The 24,958-nt window shown below is 47.1% G+C and overlaps 2 protein-coding genes across 6 annotated transcripts; both read right to left on the bottom strand.

The window, feature by feature from the left end:
- Nucleotides 1-340: 340 nt before the first annotated feature.
- On the bottom strand, nt 341-11,799 carry STRADA (STE20 related adaptor alpha). 5 transcript variants are annotated; one of them, XM_064636191.1, is made up of 13 exons: nt 11,735-11,799; nt 11,157-11,235; nt 9,917-9,974; nt 9,006-9,034; nt 5,699-5,801; nt 5,083-5,204; nt 4,850-4,958; nt 4,623-4,746; nt 4,009-4,180; nt 3,271-3,375; nt 2,867-3,108; nt 2,156-2,198; nt 341-1,778 (listed from the first exon to the last, which is right to left on the bottom strand). In XM_064636191.1, exons 2-13 carry the CDS (start codon nt 11,190-11,192, stop codon nt 1,626-1,628), a joined length of 1,296 nt encoding a protein of 431 aa, XP_064492261.1. In that variant the 5' UTR covers nt 11,193-11,235; nt 11,735-11,799; the 3' UTR covers nt 341-1,625. The 5 variants fall into 5 exon arrangements, with proteins under 5 accessions (XP_064492261.1, XP_064492259.1, XP_064492258.1 ...); XM_064636187.1 differs by having other exon boundaries at nt 1,542-1,778; nt 11,181-11,235; nt 11,735-11,788; XM_064636189.1 differs by lacking the exon at nt 9,006-9,034 and having other exon boundaries at nt 11,181-11,235; nt 11,735-11,798.
- A 1,152-nt stretch (nt 11,800-12,951) lies between these two features.
- On the bottom strand, nt 12,952-24,804 carry CCDC47 (coiled-coil domain containing 47). Its single transcript, XM_064636192.1, has 13 exons — nt 24,674-24,804; nt 22,306-22,571; nt 22,082-22,189; nt 21,114-21,288; nt 20,813-20,934; nt 19,884-19,949; nt 19,067-19,168; nt 18,165-18,275; nt 17,444-17,529; nt 16,131-16,189; nt 15,531-15,640; nt 15,191-15,358; nt 12,952-14,518 (listed from the first exon to the last, which is right to left on the bottom strand). Exons 2-13 carry the CDS (start codon nt 22,564-22,566, stop codon nt 14,438-14,440), a joined length of 1,449 nt encoding a protein of 482 aa, XP_064492262.1. The 5' UTR covers nt 22,567-22,571; nt 24,674-24,804; the 3' UTR covers nt 12,952-14,437.
- Between the last annotated feature and the right edge of the window lie 154 nt (nt 24,805-24,958).

The raw sequence follows: 24,958 nt of genomic DNA, 5'->3' as shown, positions 1-24,958 counted from the left end.
AGCCCTGATAAGGATTTTTGCAAACTGCAGACTTCATAGCAAACCAAGAAATTAAGATCCACTTACTCTAATAAGATTAAATCAGGAGACAAACCTGATCCTGGGGAGGAACTGGGCCTGACCTTACAAACACCCCTGTGCTGGGAGAAGGGTTTCACTGAAAGTTTCAGAACAGAGCAAGTGCAGGTGTTTGCAGCTTCTTGATTTCACTGAAATATGTCTTTGAAACATGAAGGCAGCTGCAATGAACCAGTGACCTGTATGGAGATAAGAGCAAGTATGCACAGCCAGCCTGTGTCACCCTCTGCTTCACTCCCATCAGCCTGCAGAAACAGCAGACTTAAAAAACAACTTCAGAAATATTTTATTTGTTTTGGCAAAAAACTAGAGTAACAAACTTTATCTGGGTTCAAGTACAGTTTATAAACACAAGAAGGACCCGTTGCCAGCACCACTACTCCCATCAACTGCACCCACACGAAGATTCTCAGTGCTCAATAAAGAGTAGACCTCCAGCACCAGTGGTCCTTGGAAAAGTCAAACGAAAAGCCTTAAATACACCTCCAAAAAAACCCCAAACACCGTGGAATGGGGGAGAGCTGCCACAGCAGCAGGGCAGAGTCACACAGCTGTGAATTACAGGGAGCCACGTGAGCAGCTTTTACCTGTCAGTCAGTCAGGGAAGGCAGAAGAGCAATAGTGATGGAGGGGTGAAGTTCAGTTCTGTACAGGAGTCATCAGCAAGAGGATTTAGCAGGAAAATCAACTTACTGGTCCTCTCTGCCAGGGTAAATCACTAAGAACAAGCTGGTAAGAGTGCTGTGTGCTGTGAAACCAGCCCAGATAGCATGAGGTTCAACTGGATGGGGATAAAAAAGCTGGTTTGTGGTACAGGCATCCACTGCTCTGGTGAGAGGCAGCTGGGAGGGGAGGCTGGAAGGTCCTGTCTGACCTGGAGTTCAGAGTGCTGAGCATCGAGGGAGGAGTCTTCAAAAGCCTCTCCAGAACTGGCAGAATCCAGCGCTGCAGAGGAATGCCCAATGCAGCAAGAGTGCCTGGAATGGCACCAGGTTGTCTTTGATCTCCCATTTTCCATCACAGAGCAGTAACTAAGAACATAATCCCTTTTGTCCCCATCAAAACTTGCCCTGTGACAACACTGTAACAGGAATCTGACTAGTTCTAAGAGAATGCCCAAAACTAAGAGCTGCCCACCTCCCCTCAACTCTAAGGCACCCTTAAAAGAGAAAGAACCACAGAGGGTAGGGACATGCAGCCTCAACTGTGATAGGAGGAAGCCAGTGATTTTTAGAAACACATAAATAGAGACCATAACTACACAAACTCACTCAACCCCCTCAAGTGATCTACCAGTGCTCAGCCACAAGGGTGGGGGCTCTGGGCACTGCACCATCTGGAATACTCCACAGCTCCTTGGGTTGATCCTTTCCCAGCTCAGGCCTGTCCATGTTTCCAGGCTAGTTCTTAAGTAAACAGGCAGTTGAAGTTCCTTCCCAAGGACCTGTAAACTCTTCTGTGTGTAACATTCATCAGCTTTTATGAGCAGGACCAATAAATACAATGTCCAGAGAGCTCCTCCAGAACTCGGCGTAGTCCCTGCTTTTCTAGAATTCCCAGTCATCCACATCCAGCTGCTCCAGATTTGACACCAACCCAAAAATGCCGCTGGGATCCTGGGGCTGTGTCCCTTCCAAGTTGGTGATGGGGGTGACGGGGCGCAGGAGTTCCGGGAGCGCTTCGGACGCGCGGCGCTTGATCTGCACAGAGCGGAGAGAACTCGGCTGCTCGGGTGCTGCTCCACCCCTGGGCAGCAACACCCGGCAGGACACCCACAGATCACTTGTTTGGGCTTGTGAAGGACCAGGTTAGAACTGCCTCGCCCCAGAACTCAACAGCCTGTGGGTGAAGAGCTGTTGTGACACACGGGACAGGCAGATTTACAAGCCCTGTTCGATAAGAGATGCACGCCCAGGAGGATGAGAGGATCAGCACTGCACTGCAGCCCCCAAACTGACTCAGCCCTTCAGATCAGAGAATTCAGCGACTCTACGGGCCCACCCTCGGGTTCAGGGACACAGCAAGACAACTACAGCAAAGCCACTGTGCTTTACCTGCAGATAAATTAGTTCCTTACCTGCTTGAAGAAGGGGTGACTGAGCAGAGCGCCTGCGCTTGGCCTGTGGAAGGGAGGGAGAATCAAGTAAGCACACAAGAAAACATGTCAGCCTTTGAAGTCAGGTAGTAGAAGAAAGAAAAGACCAGTCCTTCCTGCCTTTCCCATTTCTCATTTATTGGGTATCTCTCTTTTGTCACCAGTAGCACAGTTATTAAGTATTTAATATCACATATTTTATGTGAGGTGAGTTCCACCTTCTTTCTAACCTTCCAGTTACCTCCTTGCTCCCCCCAACATCTGGCCAAGATCAGCTTCCAAGCACTGGGACATGTCAGGGAAGTCTGTCATGGCTGTAGATGACCCTGCCCTCACTACAGAGGAAAATGCAGCTCTTGATCCCTTCCCATCATAATTCTCTGCTGGCTGAAGAGCAGAGTGATGGGAACTGGTAAAAGTGATCTTATAGGGGCCAGAAATTCAAGTTGTTCAGTTTGTTTTCTTGATGTGCAGCACCATTTACTCCCCAAAGAAGGGTGTCAAGGAATCCTTCAGGCTCTCTCATAGAAAGTGCTCGAAGTGTTAACACTGCTCTGTTTTACACACTTGGACTGCTCTCCTCAGTGGATGGAGCACATCCTCCCTCCACCACACTTTGGGAAACAAAACTTTGAACTTTGCTGACTCCCACAGCTTAACCAGGTGTGAAGAGCAGCTTTCACCTGGCTTTACCTGAAGTCAGGGTTCCTCTGGAGGCACTGCTCCACGAAGTTATGGAAGTAGGTGGAGAAGGTGCGGAGATAGGGGTGCAGGGCTGGCTCTCCGTTGGCCGCCCGCACGTTGCTGACGGCCGTGCTCTCACCCATCCCATAATTAGCACTGGAACGGGACGTCTTCATGGTCAGCTCGTCAGCAGGAATTGTGGTGGTGTCCAGCAGGCAGGGAACGGTTCCATTCAGCTTCTCCAAGAGCATCTGGAAGAGCAGGGCACAGGCAACATGACAGACAGTAAGCAAGACAGTTGAGACTTCCCACTCCCACAGGCACAGCAACCTTCTGTCCTCACGTCCCAGCGCAGCGAAGCACTTCCATGTGCCAGGATAAAGGATGAGAAAGGAGCAGCTTCCAAACCCTACCTGAGTGGAAGGCATGTCCTTAAACGGGACGTGTCCGTTCGCCAGCTCACAGGCCGTTATCCCCACGCTGTAAATGTCAGACTTGGCATCGTAACCCTGGAGGTTCTACGTGAAAGGGAAAAGAAAGATTAGCCCTGGGGACTTGGATGTGATGGATTGGGCAATACCCATGATTTGATATGCAAGCCAGCAAAGCCACGTGATTAGAGCAGGAACAGCACAACCCACAGACAGACTGGTTTATTGTGGGGGGGTGTTTTGGTCTGTTAAAACACACAGATAAGGGCAACACTTGTGCAACTGCAATCAGCCAGCTAGTAGGGTTGGCATCTGCCTTGGGGTAACTGGCACCTGATGTGACCCTTTCCTAATGAGACAATCTGTAGAGGTACCTACAGTTAAACTATTTAATCAGATAACTTTGTCAGAGTTTCCCTGCACCCACCCCAAATCTGTTCCCTCTAGTCTCTACCCTTCCTCTTCCTTGCATTTAAACACCTTCTTTCTGTTCAGCAATTTCCCCTTCCAACAGGAATACAAGTTTCCCCTTGCTAGGGGGTCACTGTTTGAGGTAAAAAGGACAGAAAAAAAGGACAGAGCTCATCACAAAAAAAAAAGTGACTCTGTGGGTTTTGTCATGTCCCCCCTCCCTACACCCCCTGAAGGTGCCCTAACAACTCAGAATATTACACAGAGATGCCACAGATCACTAAACACAAGCAGGTTTTTTAAACACACCTGCTGCAAGACCTCAGGACTGAGCCAAGGCAGCACTTTGATGCTGTATTTGGGGAAGTCATGAACAACTTTGAGTCGCTGGCCGTGGTTGATCATACTCAGGTTACTCCTCAGGCCAGAGAGGTACACCTTCCCATCCACAGAGATCAGGATATGGCTGGCTTTGACACTCCTGGGAAAAGAAGGGAAAATAGTCAGGTTCCCTGCCTTTACTTCACAGGACAACACCTGATCAGCCTCCTACCAGGACACTGAGACTCCTAAACAGCCATCCTGGGACCACTTCTACAAACATTAACAGGACTCTCTTCACCCCCTTTGCATGTTCCCAAAGAATGTTTCTGTGGCAAGGAGAAATGCAGGACTAAAGCTTATGGGCTGTGATTTCAGATACAGTGGTCTTTGGGATAAATTTGTTCCACAGTGACACCTTCCTGCAGCTTAGTAAGGTCAGTGATATCATCTCCCATGAGTATTAAACTGATTTGCTCCAACAGCAAATACAAAACTTAATGTGTTCAGTGTCTCCTGAATCATCCTCTCTGCTCTACTCTGAGTAGTATTTCCAAGAGCTTCCAAAAGAAGGAAAATGGGTCAATTTATTTTTTTAATACCTATGTACATAGCCCATGTGGTGGACGTAGTCAAGTGCTTTCAATACACCTTGGAGGATATATGCAATGGCCAGTTCACTCATCCCATCCATAAAATGGGTACAGATTAAATCTTTTGCAGAGCCTAAAAAGAAACAAAACACCACCTGTCAGAACAAAAGCCTCTTCCACTTCATTTCATTTCACACAATATGATGGTCAGACAAAGGTATCCCCTCTCCACCTACCATAGGCCATGAAAGATGTCACAACCCACAGCTCATTGTCAGCTATGAAGGTTGCTTTGTATGGCACGATGTTCGGGTGGCTGAAGAGCTTGGAAACATGAAGTTCCCCCTGAAATAAAAAAAAAGATGTCTTGATTAGGTTTAGTAAATGCAGACACATGGCTGCAGTGTTGATAAGCACAGCTCTAGCTGCCTCTGTCCTCTCCTCAGCTGGCATGGTGGGTTGGTGTTACCTGCAGGAACATGACCATCTCGTTTGTGCAGGCCTCCAGGTTCACTCTTCTGACTGTCACATACTCTCCTGTGGGTTTATACCTGGCCAGGTTCACAACCATCAGGTCTTCAAAGCCTCTGCCTGAAAGAAAAGGCATTAAAGCTTCAGCAACACCTCTGGAAGCACAGCCCTCTGGAGAAGCCCTCCAGCCCTTGACCCCTCGATCATCTTTACACTCATTTACTGAAACTATTTTTGGCCTTGTGAAAAAGAGTAATCATTCCATCAGATACCACTTTCCTTGGCAGGTATCCCACTGAGAGGAATCCTCCTAGCCAGTAATACTATCCTGTCCTTCAAATTCAAGACTGAGGTAGAAATAAAGTGATTAAGACCACCAAGGACAGGTTTCAGGCTGCTTCTGCTGACTGTACTGCAGCCCCAGTATCATTAACCCACCTCCCAGGTGAAAACCTTCAGGACTGGCATCTCATTTTTTATTCAAGTGAGCTTAAAATCAAAGATGACAGACACCTAATGTCAAAAATAAGCAATCAATCAAGAAAAGGCCAACAATCTGTCCAAGTTGTTTTCTCTGCAAAGCAGACCCTGATCCTCCAGCCCTCCAGAATTACCTATGATGGTGAGCAACTCGTAGCAGCTGCTGTCTGGAAGGAAGTTGCTCATGGTGTCCCTTTTAGGGGAAGAAGCTATCGACTCGGAGCTCGCCTCATTTGTCTGGGGGGAAAAAGGAAGTCAGGTCAAAAGAAACAAAGATCACCTGCTGGAAAAATCACCTGTGCCTCATATCATCACACACCTCAAAATAATGGCAGTACTGAATACAGAAGAGGATTTAATTGCTGTTATAATACTCTTAAATAGTCATTTATCAATTGAAATTCAGGAGATGCCTCATTTCAGAAGATCCAGAGATCTGTGTTACCAAACAAGTAACAGGTAGGTTGTTAATCACTGTATGCTAGAATTTATTCAGGAATATTTGGACAAAGCCAATTATTATTTCCCAGGAGAGCCTGAGCACTGCTTTAAGGTAACTGCCTTTCTCCCATGAATTACAAACTCCTGTGCCACCATCCTGTTGCCTGAGCAAGAGCCAAAGGGAAGCTTGTTCCCAGCACTTCCCTTCGCTGTGGCAGTTCCTGGTGGGTGCTGCGGCTCCTGCTTTTCACCTGCTCACCTGGGATAAGCCCAGCACAGCTGAAGCTGCTTGGCTGAATGGCACAAGGGATGAAGAAAATCAGACACGTGAAAAGAGAAGCTCCAAATGAAAGCAAAAACTGCAAAGCATTAGTGCTTACAGAAAAAAAAAAAAAGGGAGGGAAAAAAGGGATAAAAAAGCCCCACCACTACATGGGGAAGCAGCATTCCCAAGCCTGTCAGCTTTCCCTCACTCCATCTGACATAAAGCTGCCTTATTTTCATACACATAAATCTTCCCAAGCAGGATTTTGCAGATGATAAACTTCAACATTCTTACAAAGTTCCTTTATGCCTTCCAACTCCCTCAAATTCCAAAGTCACCAGGAACGCATCCAAATGGGGATCAGAATTTATTTGGTGTCTAAAATCGCCTTTAGTTATCTCGAATTTCCAGCACATTAACTCCTCCTGACATTTGGAACGTCAGCTCAATTTTTCCACCTCATTCTTCATCAGCAGCAAATGCCCTTTATCAGACCTTCTCTCGTGGTACATGAAGCAGAAGAGGTTTGTGCCTTTTCCTAGTGCGACAGCAAACTCCCTTTTTTATTTCCATCACTGAAAGATGGAAACAACACAGTGACAGCTGAAAAACAAGGAACTTCCTGTTCTACCCTCAGCATGGGGTGAATGCAAAGAGCACAGACAGGACTTGGCTGAAAATTACCTCTGGGTCCCCAAGTGTACTTTGGGAGCAAACTAAAGAGTCACACTTCCCAAGTTCCACCTTTTCAGCTGGCTATGAACAGCACACTGCCTACCTTTAAAATATTTTTCCAGTAAGGGAAAAGGCAAAAATTAAGATTTGTGACCAGTGCTAGGGTATAATTTCAGCTCAAACAACTCAGTCATGTCTCAGGACCAGCACTCTCAAATCCTTTCTCCTAGTCCTAAGACTACAGTGCTGTTCCTTGGCTCAGAACAGGCAGCAACTTCCCACTCAGGATTTCAAACTTCTGATCCCAATTGTGTCATTCATGACTTCTTGCAGCAATTCCACACAGTCCTGCCAACAGCCAGATTGCCAGGAGAGACACACAGGCAGATGGAAACCTCTGAAGCAGGAAGGCACCACCAAGGAGATGAAGCGGGAGCTGGGAAGCGGTTATGGAGCAGTGACAGCTGGTGAGACACTGAGCAATATGTGAGTGCTTTGCTTTATTAAAGTCCACTCCAGACAGAGCATGAGCCAACAAAACAGATGCAAAGAATTAAATAAATTTAATCTTATTAATGGTGTGGGCTGTACAGTAATGGAAAGATGCTGTAAATTCTCTTTTTAAGTCTTCCAGCAGGAGGTCTTCACTCACCTCTCCTCATGTTAGCAGTGACCAATAACAGAGTTAATGCAAAAGGAGCTCTACCAGGAACTTATCAACATCATACAAGAGTTTAAAAAAAAGAAAGTTAAACTGAAATGTCATTTATGAGATACTGCAAAAAGCTCCTCAGTGGTTTCACACGGGATAACTTTTGGTGTATGGTCAAAAGCAGCTTTATGGCCCAGCATTCACTCAGAGCTGGCTCAACAGCTCCTGGAGCTGATTTAATTTGAGACAGAGTTAAAGGAAATTAACCTTTGAAAGGCAACTACTGGTATAAATGCCACAGCACAATCAGTTATGTGATGCTTGCAAGGATCTGCATTTGCCAAATGACATTCCTCTGAGTTAGGAAGAGGGAATATCAGTTTTGTTCTGCTGCCTTCCTCTCCATCTCCCCATTCCCTCACTCACTTGCAGCACAAGCAACAAAAATTTTCCTCCCACCCCTCTCCCCGAATTATTTACTTTTTTCTACAGCCTTGCTGGGAAAAAAAGGCTTTTATTTAGATATAAAATTCAAAATGAGAATCAGCAAAAGTGTCCAACCCCAAGTGAATACTTAAACAAAACCAAAAGAGATGCTAATCTCAACTTGCTTCCAGCCCAGCATATGTGTGACACTCAGCCATTTCAAAAAGGTGTGAATGTACCCAATTTTATACAAAGCATTCCAAATACACCTCCTATTTTCAGCTTTGTTTGTGACAGTAAATTACAGACACTGGCACAAAAATCAATTATAAGAAGCTTGAACTGACACAGTTATAATCAAATCACACTTAATTCATGTTTGTAATTAACTTAAACTAGAGCAACACCTGCACACAGAGATGTTTCAGTGTGTTGTGGGGTGGTGGGCAATCATTTTGACAAAAATACTGTCTTGTAAGTTGTGCTATTTTATGTGCTCATTATGAACCAGAGAGTGATCAGGTCCTGGAGAACAAACACCACCAAGGTGAAGCTTTCAACTGCCACATTTTGGCTGTACAGTTTTGAACACCCCATGGCTGGGAGTGATTTTACTTCTTAGGAGGCAAATCAGGCATGGAATTGGCTCTGAAAATGACCACCAAACTAACCCCTTCCTTCATTCTCTGAACAATCAGCTCTAAATCACCTCAAAAAGAGACCCTCAAGAGGCTGGGGGAGAGGGGATGACGACACCAATACAAATCCAAGAGACTTGAGTTTAAATTTTTGGCTGATTCACATAAGAGTTTGAAAACCACACACCAAAATCTCCACTCCAGGGTGAAACCTTGTTTCCACACTTGTAGAGCTAAATACAGAGATGAGATATATAACTAAGATAAAAAGAAAAAACCAAACTCCACAAGGAATAATCTCCATGCAATGAACCACAGCACCACAGCCTGCACAAGTCACTTACTTTTCTCCGAGAGTCACCCGGAGGCTGCTCTGGAGTAAAGAAATTAATTGTTCACCATGTTGTGTTCAACAGACACCCATTAAAATATAGCTGGAAAACTGAGCAAACAACCCTACATGACACTTTCTGATACCACATACACACAGTTCTTTGTTATTATTTAATTTATGTAAAATTTCAACACACATATGGGAATTAAAGAGGTTCAAATAGTGCTACTGTTCATATATTTGACAGAAATGTAAGGTGACAATTTTTTTAATTATAGCCCTAAATATCCCTCTGCCATGTCCCTGCTCATGGCAGGGGGGTGGACTACATGATCTTCAAAGGTCTCCTCCAACCTAAACTCTTTATGATTCTAAACACATTCAGAGGTGACACTTAAATACAGAAGAAACTATCGAAAACTATTCAAAGCAATAAAAATTCTTCCATTCCACCTGAAAGCTCAAGGTCTAGACATATTTGCCATGCTGATTTTTTCCATGTCATTGATCAGGAATTCTGCATCCTAGTGGGCAATTTTGGGTTTTATGCACAAGGCAGAGCACAAACCCATCAGGTCTCTGCAGGCACACTGGGGAGCCATCAGCAGTTTCAAAATCCACTTTTACTCAGAAAATTAACTTTACCAAACCCCAAATCCACCTTTTGCATAGGAAAAAAAGTGGTTATGCTGAGAAACACAGATAAAAATAGTACAGTAATCAACATGGAACTGATTTCCAAAGGACACTTCCACATTAAATTTCTGTGCTTAGCCAGCCTGAATAACCAGACCTGGTGCTACAACCAGATTTAATCACCTCTTTTAGTGTTAAGATACGTCTTTACTACCAAATTAACAGACCTTGCAGCTAAAATAAAACATTTCTAACAATGTCATCTTAGGAGAGTGGAGAACTTACCTCCAAACAGCTCGAACTCTCTCAAACCCTCAACAATGAACTTCTCAGACACCCACCGCTGAAAGAGAGAAAAATCCTCCACATAATCAGTTATTCCACCTGGAGACAAGTTTCCTTTCCCCCTTCCCCACAGAAACCCAGGAGAGAATCATGTAACTTCAACAATTATGGAACTGATTTGCTGCATCATCAGTTCCTTACTCTGGAAAAGGACATTCCCTTTTTGTGACACCCCAGAGGTGCTGCTGTTATTCCCAACCAACATGCACTAAAATTAACATCATTTTAATAATTCAAACAAGTTTTGATACATGCACATACAGCAAAAATTACCAACATGCAACAACTCCCTTTTACAGGCAAATTAATTGGGTTTTAGGGTGTAATAGGTGTTAAAAAACAAAAAAAAAGCTGTCACTATTTACAATGAGGTGATATCTTAGAGAATTTAAGTATTTTGGTTATATGTCTATTGATTAGAACATAAAGGTTCTAAAGCTGTTGTTCTCTTCCAGAACTCATGTTTGGAATTTCACAGCATTTGGTTCTACCACTATCCAACACTGTAATTCAAAGAAAGAAAAATATCTACACACATAATAAAAAACAGAATATGCAATTTAAAGCTAGCAGAGTATTGATCACGAAGTTAGTATTAAACAGTAAATCACAAACATTCCCAGGGTAGAATTTGTCTACTTGGCAAAATAATTTAAAAAACAGCTCACGTTATTTAGCACAAGGGAAGCCAGTCCTAGAAAGCACCAACGAGTGTTTAGGTTACAGTAGCTCAAAACTTGTCTATAACAGTGCCATTTTAAGGCATTAAAAGTGGTTGTGTTGCAGGAAACCTCCTCACTTAAAAAAGCAGAATCAAACACAGCTGCTGAGTTTAGCTTTGCAAGGGAAGTGAAGGGAAAAACAAACAAAAACAGGTGACACAGGTGAGGTGGCCACTTCCTAAAGAAAAGCTGAAAACAAACAGCATTATGGCCCTTTTTCTTCATTACAAGGCCCACTGCAGCCCCACTGCACACCCAGGAGATCCGTGTGCACCAATAAATCCTTTACAGTGTTTTTTAACCAGCGCTGGTCGCACACCCATCCCCGCCCGATAATTAACCCCGCAATTAAGTTTCCCTGCGCTTTCACGGTGCTCTCCAGGCCCGGCCCCCTCTGCACAAAGCGCGAGGCTCGTCAGTACCGGCTCGAGGGAAGCTGGAAGGTCTTCAACACTCACCCTAATGCGCTCGGGTTTACTTACAAGGAAAGACATGGATCCGCCGCTGTGGGACCGCGCAGCAGAAAGGGCGGGACACCTGCGGGACACACAGCAGAGAGTCAAAGTGTCACCCCTGGCACCCCCCGGCCCCTCACGGACCCGGTAACCACCGCCCGGAGCCCTCACAAAGCACCGAGATCCCTGAATCCCCCAAGGCCCCTCACCCGCCCTGACCAGCAGCCCCAGCCCGGGAGGGCCTCAGGGGAGCGGTAACCCCGGTAACAACCGCCCGGTGCCCTCACAAAGCACCGACACCCCCGAACACTTCCCCTGGGACCCTCACCCGGCCGCAGGTGAGCGTTAACCCCGGTAAGCACTGTCAGGAGCACTCACAAAGCACCGATACCCCGAACACCCCCGGGGCCCCTCACCCGCGGCCCACACAAAGCACCGACACCCCCGATGTCCCCCTGAGCCCCTCAGCCGGCCCCAGCGCGGGAGGGCCCCAGGGGAGCGGTGACCCCGGTGAGCGCCGCCCGGAGCCCTCACAAAGCCCCGACCCCTCCCCGGGTGCCCCCCCGGGGCCCCTCACGGACCCCTCAGGCTGCGGCCGCCGCTCACCGGCGGGACGCGCTGCGCGTGACGTCACCGCGACGCGCGGGACGTCACGGCCGCGGCTCCCGCGCGAAGGGGCGGGGCAGGAACGGCCGCCATGTTGGGTCCGTGAGGGGGCGGGAGCGAGAACCGGCGGGCCCCGCGCTCCGGGCACAGCACTTACGGCTGGGGCGGAGCGGCTGCAAAGCGGCTCTCCCGGTGCTGGTTGACAGCCGGCTGAACGTGAGCCAGCGTGTGCCCAGGTGGGCAAGAAGACCAAAGGCACCTCTGGCTTGTGTCAAATGGAGCGGCAGCAGGACCAGGGAAGCGATTCTTCCCCTGTTCTGGTGAAGCCACACCTCGAGTCCTGTATCCAGTCCTGGGCCCCTCAGTGCAAGGACATTTAGGGGCTGGAGCGTGTCCAGGGAAGGGAACGGAGCTGGGAAGGGGCTGGAGCAGCAGGAGCAGCTGAGGGAGCTGGGGGGGCTCAGCCTGGAGAAAACGAGGCTCAGGGGGGACCTTCTGGCTCTGCAACCCCCTGACAGGAGGGGGGAGCCGGGGGGGGTCGGGCTCTGCTCCCAGGGAACAAGGGACAGGAGGAGAGGGAACGGCCTCCAGCTGTGCCCGGGGAGGGTCAGGCTGGACATCAGGAGGAATTTCTTCCTGGAAAGGGTGGTCAGGCACTGGAAGGGGCTGCCCAGGGAGGTGGTGGAGTCCCCATCCCTGGAGGTGTCCAAGGAAGGACTGGACATGGCACTGAGTGCTCTGGGCTGGGGACAAGGTGGGGATCAGGCACAGGGTGGGCTCGATGATCTCAGAGGTCTTTTCCAGCTTCTCTGATTCCATGGGTCCCTCAGTGGCCCAGGCTGTGCTCCCACCAGTCCTCGGGCACAGGGAACCCACTCACCCACCCACTCTGCTCTTGCACCCACCCACAAACCCCATCCTTAAGCCTGGGGGCAAATCCTCCATCTCCATCATCCCAAACCTGCACCAGGGGAGAGACACCTTCCTCCAGCCCTCCCCCAGCAACCACCACCCTCCCAGGGAGCAGATCCCAGGTGGAAGGAGCCACTTCCACCACCCACCATCACAGCAGAGGGAACAGCAGCTCCTGGATGTTCAAAACCTACACCAAAACCTACCCAGGACAAACGAGGCTTTGAGATCCTACTAAATGAAAGGAACACTGAGTCGAGCCAAGTAAAGTAGGCAAGTGGAGTGTTTCAATTATATTTTACTCTTTAGATTGTTCATTTGAATGTTCATATTACAAAATTAGCTGCCATGGCCCACAACTGGATGGGACTTCAGGAAAGCTGTCCACTTACTCAGAAGAGCACAAACTAATAATTCCTTTCAAAGAACTCTGTGAAACAACACTGTATTAATCTTTAAAGCTAAATAGTGCTAAAATTTCATATACTCTACATTAGTTTGGTTTTAAATATTTTTACCAACCATTATAAAATGAATGTATTTGCATGTATCAGGTTACAGACATTTGCATTTCAATCAGGGTAAAGTATCCCATGCTGGAACAAGTTTAAGCAGTTGCTGTTTCAACAGCAGCTCTTTCTTATTGCCTCAGAACCAAGTTTGCACAAGGTATTGAACAAGAAAATGCAAGACATTGTTTCCCCACAAAACTGTTCAAAGTCTGTTACAAGCAACAATAAAATGCCTTCTGGATAGGCAGCATTTATAAAATGCAGAGCTCTCCCAGCAAAGTGCTTGCACAGGGCATTCACTTCCTTCTCCCCATTTGGATTCAAAACCCTCAGGCCACCACTGACCAGATGAAGAGGATAAATGTCCTCTGAAATTGGGGACGTTGGCAATTGCAGGCACCTCACTGAATCTGGCTCCTGGCTGAAGTGAGCTAGGCAGCAGCTGCTGGGATCAGGAGAAGAGTGTCTGAACTAAACTTGAACAGTTAAAAACACCCAAGGAAAGCTGGCTGAATTGCTGACTCACCATGCACTCACTCCTGAAGGAACACTAAGCTGACATCACAGACTTCACACTGTGCCAAGCTTGCAGCATCCAAACCCCCAGGTAGGAAACTATCCATGTATTCCACTCCCTTGGTTCTAACCAGCCCTGTCTTTTATACATAAGCCAATCATGCCCACAGGTGACCTAATACTGCTTCAGGCCCTTGTTTGTAAAAAAAAAAAAAGAAAAAAGAAAAAAATCACTGCTATTCTACTGGGCTTAAATCCCTGAAGAATCCATACTGTGTATGGAAGGCTCTAAGTTTTGTGCCTTGATGCAAATAAATGCACAGTAAGTGTTTATTGTGCAGTTTTCCTCCCCATTAAGTTTTCCCCCCTTTCCCTCCCACTAACTAAACCCAAAGTTTAAAACCAAAGCATGAATATGTTACCAGCACACGTGGACAGGTTTACAATCTTCTGTTTTTAAAGAACAAATGACAAAGAGCATTCAAGAATATTGCAGTATTTTTTTGTTTGTTTTTTTAAACAGACAAGTAGCAAAACTTTTTACCACCTGGAATAAGAACTGCCGAGACAAAGCTCTCCACACACACCTGCATGTTGCTGCAATACTTAAATAAGTAACACCAATGCAAGAACTTTTCTCTGAATGGCTACTAGTGTTCAAAGAAGCAGAGGACTATGGAGTTACGTAGGTCTTTGTACCCGTGAGTTACAGTTCCCCAGGTGGCACCGAGACGCCTCTCACATGGCTTTCACTTTGATTTGCTTCATCTTCATCTGCTTCTTCTCCAGCTTCTTCTGCTCCCGCCGCAGAGCAGCTTCCTGTGGGCAAGGACAGGGCTGTGAATAAACGTCAGGGATCTCCTCAAAGAGCAAGTGGAGCATTTCAGAGCCAAACAAGGGTTCACCTCCCTCCCAGTGTGGGCTTTCTCATAAGGTGTGGGGAGGGGTCCCCACAAAGGCAAAACCCTTTCCCCCAAATTTAAGAGGAAGCACATCCCTCTTTTATGCTCCAGCCAGCACAGGCTCCACCATCCTCCCTTTGGTTCAGACAAGGCACAGTGCAGCCATGCCTCAGTTTCCCCATGTTTAACCAGCAGGGAAATCACAGAATCCCAGAAAGGGCAGGGACACCTTCCGCTAGCCCAGGTTGCTCCCAGCCCTGTCCAACCTGGCCTTGGACACTTCCAGGGATGGGGCAGCCACAGCTTCTCTGGACAGCCTTCCCCACCCTCACAGGGAAGGATTCCTTCCCAATATCCAGTGTAAATCTACTCTCCTTCAGCTTGAAACCTTTCCCCCTGGTCCTGTCACTGCATGCCCAAGGAATCTGGAAGAATGTTCCCCTTCCAGCCGGTTTCAGGGTGAGGGGTTGCCCTGTTTCAGAGAGCAGCAGTAAATACCCTGACAGCTGTCTGCCTTCCAGCAAACAGAAATCCAAGTTTCCACTGCTGGAATGTGCCAGCAGGCTGTGCCAGTCTGACATCCCCCCACCTCCAGCCGACGCTGTTTCTCGGGATCCTCTTCGTTCATGATTCGCTCCTTCTCCGCCCGTTTCTTCTCCTCCCGGCGGGACTGGGCAGCCTCCTGTCTCTGCACGTGGGTCAGCTTGAGGAAGTTCTCCTCCACACGTGCCCTGTTCTTGTCAGCTTTCTGTTTACCCTTTCCACAGAGGGAGGGGAAAAAAAAAAAAGTTTATCTAGATTTCCCCATGAGCAGGATGCAGCATCTCCAGCAGTCACACATGAAACAAAAGGCTCCTGATCTGAAGGATCCAGTGGTAATGGCTGCAGTTTCACACAGCACTCAGAAGACACAAAAAGACACTACTTACTTCTCTGTTCAGCCGGAATTTCTTTGCTTTGTCAATGGAGTAGATGACCATGCTCATCAGAGGCAGCAAAGACTCCATGTCCTTTGGGGAAGTGTTGCCTGAACCAGGCACTGAAATAAAGAGTTACTTGTTCATTCAGAGAGACTGGCAGGACTTTTCTACTTGCTCTAACACTCTTTCCTTATTGGTCACACTGTTCATGAAATAAAGATGCTCTTATCCTCCTCTTTAGGAAGCTTCACTTGGAGAGACAGCCTTGAATTTTGAAGAGAACTACAGGCCTTTTCTAGAAGAGGTTCTCAACAGTCTGCTTTTATTTCAAACCAGGGTTAACCAGGGGAGTCTGTGCAAGCTCAAACTGCAAGGCTCGTGGCTTAAAAGTAAGCCACCTGTAGAGAGGAGCATGATCTAAGATCAGTGAGAGCACGACTGAGTGTCCCAGTGTGTTGCTGCCTTGTGTTTATCAATTAGTGACCCTGGTACATGCACTGAAGTCATTCATCATACATTATTTTCCATAGATGACAGAAGTGGAGCAGGTGACTTGCACAAATAAAGCCCAACACTCCCCCAGACAGACACAGGCACCAGTTCTCTTACCGTTAAATGTAAACAAAAGTGTCTTTTTAGTTTCGGGCAGTTTTGTAAGCTGGCCCTCCCTGGAGGAAAGAAAAAAGCGTTTGGAATGAGTGAAAAAAAAACAGGAATAAAAAATAACCTCCACTGTTAGCAAAAACCTCATCAAGAACCAACAGACACTTGGAAATTACTTGAATAAAACAAACAAGATTAAAAGCCTGTCTGTAAACCAAAGTTAAGTTTCAAACTGTTCAGACTCCTGAAGTGTTTTACTCAAAAGTGTGCAGGGAAAAGGCACGAATGCAAAAACATGCAGCACCAGCCCATCTGACTGTCAGAGGGCCTCTGAGTACCAAGGAGGCCTGTATATTTTTAATTACATTTGTTTTTACACGTCCTGTTGTTTATACTACTAAAGATCCATAAATGTGCTAGGAAAACAAAACAATTTCTAAAGAATTCAAGTCTTCACTGCCCAAAATCCCACAGTATTCTCATGTGAGAAACTCAGGCCTACATTTCACAGATCCTCCACAATTTCAGTACAAGGTACACACGCTGCTGTCTCACAATTAAATCAAAGTCTGTTCCTTTTTTTGGAGGAGAGTTTCAAGTTTCGATAGAGATCAGTTATTTATATGCCTGTGAGCATAATACACCCTTGCAAAAACCTACATGATAATTCAGATTAGATCTCCCACCACCTGGCAATCCTGAAGCAGCAGTAAAGCACCTCTGGACTGGGAGGCTCAGAGAAACAGCAGAGGTGCTGCATCTGAGTATTTCTGAAGCACAGCTGTGAATTATCCTGAACAAAAGTCACCAAGGGATGGATTCAGCAGCAGAGTGTTTGGCTGTATCAAGGAGGGAAGGTCAAGCAGCCATGATGGTTTGTTTTTGGTTTTTTTTTTACACTTCAGACTTGCTTAAACCTAGTTTTCAGTGCATTCAAACAGCACCTGAGTTAGGTGTTGAGCTCTCCTGCAGTGTTATGTCGTGGCCCTCTCACGTCCTGCACACCCTGGGCAGGATTTCTGAGCTGCTTTCCGTGCAGCTGAGTGCACTGCACCTGCCAGGTGCTGTCTGATACCCAGAGCTGTGCAAACCACAGCGGAACCAGCACACAAAAACAAACATTAGGGCAATCCAGCACCTTGATCTCCTCAATTAATGCAGCGTTTGGAAGCACTGGGAGTCTATTTATTCACCTGTCTGACCTTTGCTCCCAATTTCCCCTTGTGTGCGCTCCAGCAGGTTTCACACTGCAAACAAGGCCTCTATTTTATTTGGAGTTACAAAAGCTACTGGGGGCAGAGATCTGGCTTTGTACCTACTCTTGCATAAGTTTTGGACCGGAGAACTGGTCCGAGAATTGGACGGACTCGATCTTGTCAGCGTAGTGTGTGAGGAAATGTATCATCTGAAAGAGAAACCGGCGTTAGTTTTTCCCAACACCGACCCATCTGCAGCCTCCCCACTCCATATGGGTTTGCCAGGTTGTCTGCCCATAGCAGGGGGTTCAAACTGGATGATCTTTAAGGTCCCCTCCAACCCCAAACAGGCAGTGATTCCATATCACTCAGACAATTGCTGTGCTCAGCTTGCCACAATGACACTGAAATTTCAACTCCAATGTTTTTACTTATTGCTAGAACGGGCCCCAGTGCATGGAAATAACGTGAGCAACTCGGATTTGTAACTCTCATTTGGGATTTTCCAGTTAATTTGAAAACAAGTCAGCTTTGAGGACCTGCAGATACACCATCAACACCTTCCTTCAACTGGCTGGTGAAGCTACTCCCAGGCTCTGAAAGACCATTTTAAGTCTGGAATTCAGGACAGACTAACAGTTGTGATGTAAAAAAGGAATAAAGAGAATTACATCCTCCTTCCAGCCCTCATGCTTCATTAGGGTCTTGATTTCCCTAGATCCCACAAGGGCCATTTGGCTCTCTTGTTGTGATGCTCAGAGGACATAAAGATTAGAACCTTGTCCCACAGGCTGTAAGTGCCAGGGTTTCCAAGGGATATTTGTATTAATTCATTCCAGTTTACCTTGGCGTCCATCATTCCCTCCGTGACCTCCCCCATCTCCGACAAGATGGCCAGCGAATCTGGAAGCCCATATTTTGCACCAGACTTGGGTTTATCACTGCAGAACTCGCTCTGTTTCAAAGAGAACAATGAGAAAGCAAAATAAACACAAAGCTTCTAAGTATCTTATCAGACTGAACTGTGCTGGAACACCGGGACCCCTAAAAGGACCAGAAAAGAAACAATAAAAAATACCCTCGCTGAGCCTGGCCAGGGGACATTTCAAACAAAGTAAAGCACAAAGCATCAACAGTCTTTAAGTTGGTATTTCCCTTCAATAGTCAGCACTTTCAGGAAAAAGATAAAACAATTCTAATACAGCCATGCTGGAATGCTCAAAGTGGATTAAGGCATTTTTGCTTACATTGATAACAGAACAAAACCTGGCATCCTCCCAACCACACTCTAGTGTTACTTGAGAAAAAAGATTTGCAAAGCACTGCTTGTTATCACTGGATTCTTTGCAAGCTTCAGGGCTGGAACATATGGGAAGTTTTCATTTCAGATCACATAAAAACAGATGACTTAACCCCAAATTTTCCACATCACAGATCACTAATGAAGTTTACTTTTCAAGCCCTGAAAAACTCATTTGTGCAAATTAAATGAGGTGAAGTGACATGTGTGTCCTCCCAATATACCACAGCCCCTCCCAAATGAGCTATACCCCAAAAGAAGGTGCAAGCTGCTTTCCACTCCTCTTTTCCTGCAGCTCTCACACTTCCAACCTTTGATTCCATTAGACTTTCATCCAGGAGATGAAAATTTCCCCGCAAATTCCAACAGGTCTGTCACAAGTTTCCAGCTGTTCCCAAGCAAACAATGAATCTGCAGCTCAGAGGTTCTTCCATGCAGGTACATACCAGGTCCTGCATCTCCTTCTGAAGTCGCACCAGTGCTTTTCTGGTTCCAACAGCAAACACATACGTGTCCATGTCTTCATCATTCATTGTCACTTTTATTTGCTGTGAGACAGAAGGTTATTAGTCCTGATCAGATCCCAATGTCTGACACTTTGATTCCTAAGAACAAAGACTAAGCAAGGCCAGACACAGCTAAGAGGAAGGTGGCTGATTTAAAGCTTCCCAGTGTGTCTTGAAGTAAGGGAGCTTTTTAATTAGATTGAGCACTTAGTTCAGTGTTGTGGTGTAATGACAGGGACTGGAACAGCAGAGCTGTAAAAATAATTTTCAATTAAATATTCTTAATAGATATAAGTAAATACAATTAGAGATAAATGGAAAGAGAATTCACAGTGCACACAGCCTCTTTCTTCCAAATGTAACCTCTCTAGGTATTTATGCTCTCCAAGAGCAAGGGAGAAAGTACAGAGTAACATATCCAGACCAACATATGGATTAAATACTGACAAAAGAACAATCATTAAGTATTTCAGATTGTAAAACCACTTTTTATCAAGCTGAGGTCTTGAATCATGACAGACTGCTCACCAAACCACTCAAACGATAAAGCCCACAGATAAAACAAATTTCCAGCCATCAGCAGTTTGCATTTCACAGGCAGGAAAGAAATACAAACAACTCTTTGAGATTGTTTCAACAGCTGCTGAACTGGAAGATGTGGAATACTACAGAAATCACCTGGAACAACCAAAAGCAGCAGGGCAGAACCAAAGGAATGCAGGTTCCTCCCAGCTAATCTGGAGGGCTCAGTACGTACCACTTGGTCCGACGCCGGCCTCATCATGCGCGCCAGGACGTTCAGCAGGTCTTGTCTCTTGAGAAACTAAAAACACAAGTTGGTAAACACAGAAAACAGCTGAACGGGCCCAGAGTGCAGCACTCCACTGGCAGACAGCAGCAGGGCTCAAGTTAAAACAGGGCAGTTGTAAGGAGATGTTTTTATAGAATAATTTAGCTTTGAGGGGCCCTTTGGAAGTTGGAGAATCATAGAATTGTTAAGGGGTTGGAATGGGCCTTAAAGATCATCTAGTCCCAACAACACCCTCTGCCACGGCAGGGACACCTCCCACTAGACCAGGCTGTTCAAGGCCTTATCCAGCCTGGCTTTGAACACTGCCAGGGCTGGGGCAGCCACAACCTCCCTGGGCAACCTGTTCCAGTGTCCCAGCACGCTGACAGTGAAAAATGTCTTCCTAATTTCTAACCTAAATTTCCCCTCTGTCACCAATAGAGCTCAAAAGCAAGCCCACTTTCTGCATTAGATGAGCTTCTCAGGGCCTTATTCCCTCCAGTCAGGAGCTGAACCTACATGTGAGGCTGTTCCATCCCAAGTGCAGGGCTTTGTATTTGCCTTTGTTGTAACTCCTTGGAATTCCTGTTGGTCCATTCCTCCCTCTAAGCAGCAGCTGAGCTCTTCAGAGTTACCTCTGTTCACATTATACCTCTGGATTCCATACTCCTTCTGTAAGTGCTCACTCTTACCTACTCTGGTGGGCAGAACATGGGCCTGTACAGATATTTAATTATCCAGTTTTTCCTTCACGTGTGCATATTCAGAACTCTGTACCTGAATGTGAGCACAAGAGCCGAGTTGGGACTCCTTGTTGCTCACACTGGAATGGAAAAGCCTCTAGAACCTGACAGCTGGTGACAGGTAAACAGCACCACAAACTCCCTCATCCTTACCTTTAACTGGATGAGCATTCCTTCACAGCACACCCTCCCAGAGCACCACAAGTTATATATGTGTTCATTTTCTTGATTTAGCTTCCCAGTGCTTGTAGCTTCTTTATTAGTGCCATCATCCCCTGAGGAAAACAGCAGTGAGAGAGAACCACAGCCTAAAGTCACAAACTGGAACACCAAAGTTCACCAGAAGGCTCAGAGCTCACACCACGTTACAGAAAAGGATTTGCTACAGCCTATGTGGTTGAAACCCAGCTTTATTCAGATACCCAAACTGGATCTTTGTCATTATGGAACTCACCAACAAGAGCAAAGTTACTTTCCAGCAGCTCCCTGTGAGTGTTGAACCAAGCGTGAGCCAGCCGGTTGTTTTTGTTCTTCCCGATGATGTAGTTCATGATGTAAGCCAGGAGACCTGTCACCATCAGGATCTCCATGTAGTAACTCTCCCAGCTGTTCTGAAGGTGAGCAGGGACCTGTGTAAGGCAACAGAAACTTTTACATATTGAACAAGTGGATTTTATGTACACAAACCATTTGGGAATGCAGAGTACTGGAGAAGCTCCATCCCCAACACAGCAGGAAGCTCCACAAAGGCAACAGGGCAGAGCTAAGCCTACATAATGCACTTGGCTCTGCTGGGGCACAGTGAGCATACAGGAAACAACTGGGAACAGCATTCCCAAAATACTCACTCAATACAAACAAAATACTTCTCCTTTCCAATAGAGCTCAGAGTAAACAGCCCAGCATTTCAACTCGCTGAGCATTTGAGCTTGATGCCCTGCCCATCACAGCATTATCTGATCATCATGTAACTTCTATTGAAATCCTGATGTCCAGGAGCATTTTCAGGATGCCACCAAGAGCCACAGACTGTGTGGGGGAGCAGGGAAGCCTTCCTGACCTTGCCACCTCAGAGATTAATTAGCCATTCTGTTATCACTGTACCCCCCTTCAGTCACAGAAGTATCCAAACCTTAATTTTCACTAACATACTTAAAAAGAGATCTTAGGGGTAATAAAAATGCACCTGATCATTCTGTGAAACACTGTCTTGGGAGGCAACAAGGTGATTCAGCATGGACAGAGAGACTGGTTTCAAAACCCATCCATTTCTAAGGTGAAACTTTAGTCACAGACAAGCTAAAAACCACACTTTGTACATTGCAGGTGCACATTAGTACCCCAGTGACATTCCTGGCACACTGCCTTGAGAAAATAAGTGATGCAACTCCAACTAGAAAGCAGATCAACAGTTATACCTACGTTAACTATTGTTATGGGGTCTTTGTTTTTGCTATGAGATGCATCTGGTTTCTCTTCATAGCCTTCAAACTCCTCATCATCATATGGTTCACTCTCAGTATCACCTTCCTAAAGGACAAAAATCACAAACAGCATGAAAATCCAAAGCCCAGGAAGTAAAATCCAAAAAGATAAGGTGAGAGAGAAAGAGACACTATTAAGAAACACAGAAGATGAGGCCTTACCTGTGTGTCTGCATCATCAAAGTCTTCCTGATTCTCATCCTGACCTTCAAGCTCTACAGTGGCTTCTTCTTCATCATCTTCTGTAGTGATGATCCTCTGAGGAGACTCTGTGACTGCATCTTCACTCACATCTTCAAATTCAGCAAAGTCATTATCATCATATTCCATAATGTCATCTCCATCCTCAAATTCATCATACTTTGCCAAAGCAAAGCTCCATGGGATGAACAGGAAAGCAATAAAAAGATATAAATTCTTCATTTTCACTGGAAAAAAAACAAAAAGGGACTCTTTGTAATGATAGATTTAATTATCAATTTTTTACATCACACCATTACAATCCCCAACTCCCATGAGCTATTTAAAAACACTATGAGGGTCACACCAGAGAGAGAAGTAAACCCCTGCCTGATCTTGCCATTTTCTCTATAAAGTGACTACTGATACAAGAGAAAATAACTTTGAAGGTGAGATTGCTTGTGGTAGCAGCAAATTCACATCTGGCCATGCTGTTCAGATGAGCAAGTTTGGAAGCAGAAATGTTCCACTATAAAGCTCCCTCCATTAGCATCTCCCACCCAGCACTGCCAGCTCACTCCTGAGACCACACTCTGTGCCTACAGTTGTTATTAATTAGCAATTAGACACAGTCAGCTCAACCAATGTGGAACAGCAGCAGTAAATCCTAAAATGCACTTGATCAATTTTAGTGATGCTCCGATAGTCTCTTAGTTCCAAAGTGCCCATCTGTGATTTTCCAGGCTGCCTGCTCAGAATCAGGTCCCACAGTGTCCCAGCACAATTTCTGCTTAGAAACAAAGACCTTTTCTTGGGAGTTCAACCAAAAGAAAATAAAAGGCAGAAAGAGGATGGGTATTACACCAGGCCCTGAACCAACAGAGTAAACTGGGGCTCATGAGCCCAAAGCTCTCCCCAGATCAGCCACAAACCTGCAGAGAGTTTATCAGTTCACCTTTTTTCCCCTCAGCTTCCTGTCTTTTCTGCTCGATCTCAAAACAGTCCCAGCCCAAGGAGGAGCTTCTCCAAGGCCCAAAAACAGAGCCCCAAAAGGCAGCTCTAACCCTCCTGCTGCACTTCCCAACCAGCCCCGGAGGATCGGCTGCACCAGGCTCGGCCGGGAGGCTCATTTTACTCCCTCCGGCAACCAGAGCCGAGTGGGAACCCGAATGTTAATGAGAGCGTGCTCTTACAAACTCAGAATAGAAACGATTTGGTTTCTAAATTTGACCAGCTCTCCTCTGAGTGCCTCACACAGGGAACCCACTGTGAGATAGGGATGACAAGGACGGCAAAATAAACACCTCTGTCAAAGACTCCTCACTCCAGCAAAACCTGCACAGAACACGTTCACAGAATATTAAAACAGGATGGAAAGCACAAGGCAGTACCATTGTGTGCATACCTCGTAATTTTATGTGAATTTAAGCAGAAAAAAAACCCCAAACCACTATTTAGATAGAACAGAATTTGCACCCAGAGGTTAAAAACCACCAGGACAACGGAGCCACCTGCTCGATCAAACCCCAGCAGTTTCACAGTAAGAATTTCGAGACTATTTGAGCATATCCACTCTCAGAAGACCCGACAACTCCAAAGAGCTTCCTGGAAAATAAACCGAGGCCAATTCCAAGGGCACGTTTGAGCTGGAGGTGGGTGGAAGCTGGAGCACCTCCTCAGCTCAGCATTCCCTTAGAACAGGGTCCAAGTACAAACTCCAGGAAGCAGAATATGCCTTGGCAGGCTCTCCACGCTCCACACCCCACCGAGGGACGGGTTCCCTCCCCGATCTCCACACAGGCTGCCCAGAACTCAGTGGCAAGAGAAACAACTTCCCCGTAACCCGAAGGTAAATAAACAGCGCTGCTGCTGCTCCTCGTGCAGAACATTCACCCGCCTGGGACTTGCTCAATAAACCTCGAGTCTAGACCCGGCTCAGTAGATTCTGGAGAGGGGCCCTCACCGTGACCCCCCGTCCGGTGCGGGGACGCCCCCGCAGGTGCTGCCCGTGATCCCGCCGCTCCCGGCACAGCTCCCGGCACAGCTCCCGGCTCCTTCCCGGGACACGAGTCAACGTTAAACGAGACAAAATCAGCGACCTGCCTCCCCGCGGCGGTGCCCCCCTGGCCTCCCCGCGGCGGTGCCCGCACCCCCGGCGCCGCGGTGCCCGCACAGGCCGTGCCCTCCGCGCCGGGCTGCGCCTGCCGGGAGCACCGCCGGCACCGGGCACCCGGGAAAGGGGCGAGCGCCGCCCGACCGGCCCGGGGAAGCGGGAGCGTGGTGTGCCATCCCCGCAGGGCCCGAGCCCAAACCCGAGCGCCCACCCGGTCCGGCCCCGGCGCCGCGTTACCTGAGTCACGGGCCCGTCCCCCGCCCGCCGCTCCGTGCTCGCCGGCCCGCGGCGCATGCGCGGCGCGGCCCCCGCCGCATGTGCGGGGCTGCGCGGGCACACCCGCGTGGGCGCGGGGCGGGCGAGCAAGCCCCAGCCCTGCGGGCGGCAGAACCACCCGGGAGGCACCGGGGGAGCGGCGCGGTCAGGGGGCCGCCGGCGCCGTTCCCCCCGTTTTCTCCCTGTTTTTCCCGCTCCCGCCTTTGCCCGGTCCCGCCGCCCACACTTCGGCGCGGCTTCACCCGC

Source organism: Pseudopipra pipra, chromosome 26 (genome assembly GCF_036250125.1).
Source record: "Pseudopipra pipra isolate bDixPip1 chromosome 26, bDixPip1.hap1, whole genome shotgun sequence".
NCBI classification, from domain to species: domain Eukaryota; kingdom Metazoa; phylum Chordata; class Aves; order Passeriformes; family Pipridae; genus Pseudopipra; species Pseudopipra pipra.
Note: the sequence above shows the minus strand (reverse complement) of the source record. Positions and strands in the feature narration are given on the sequence as shown.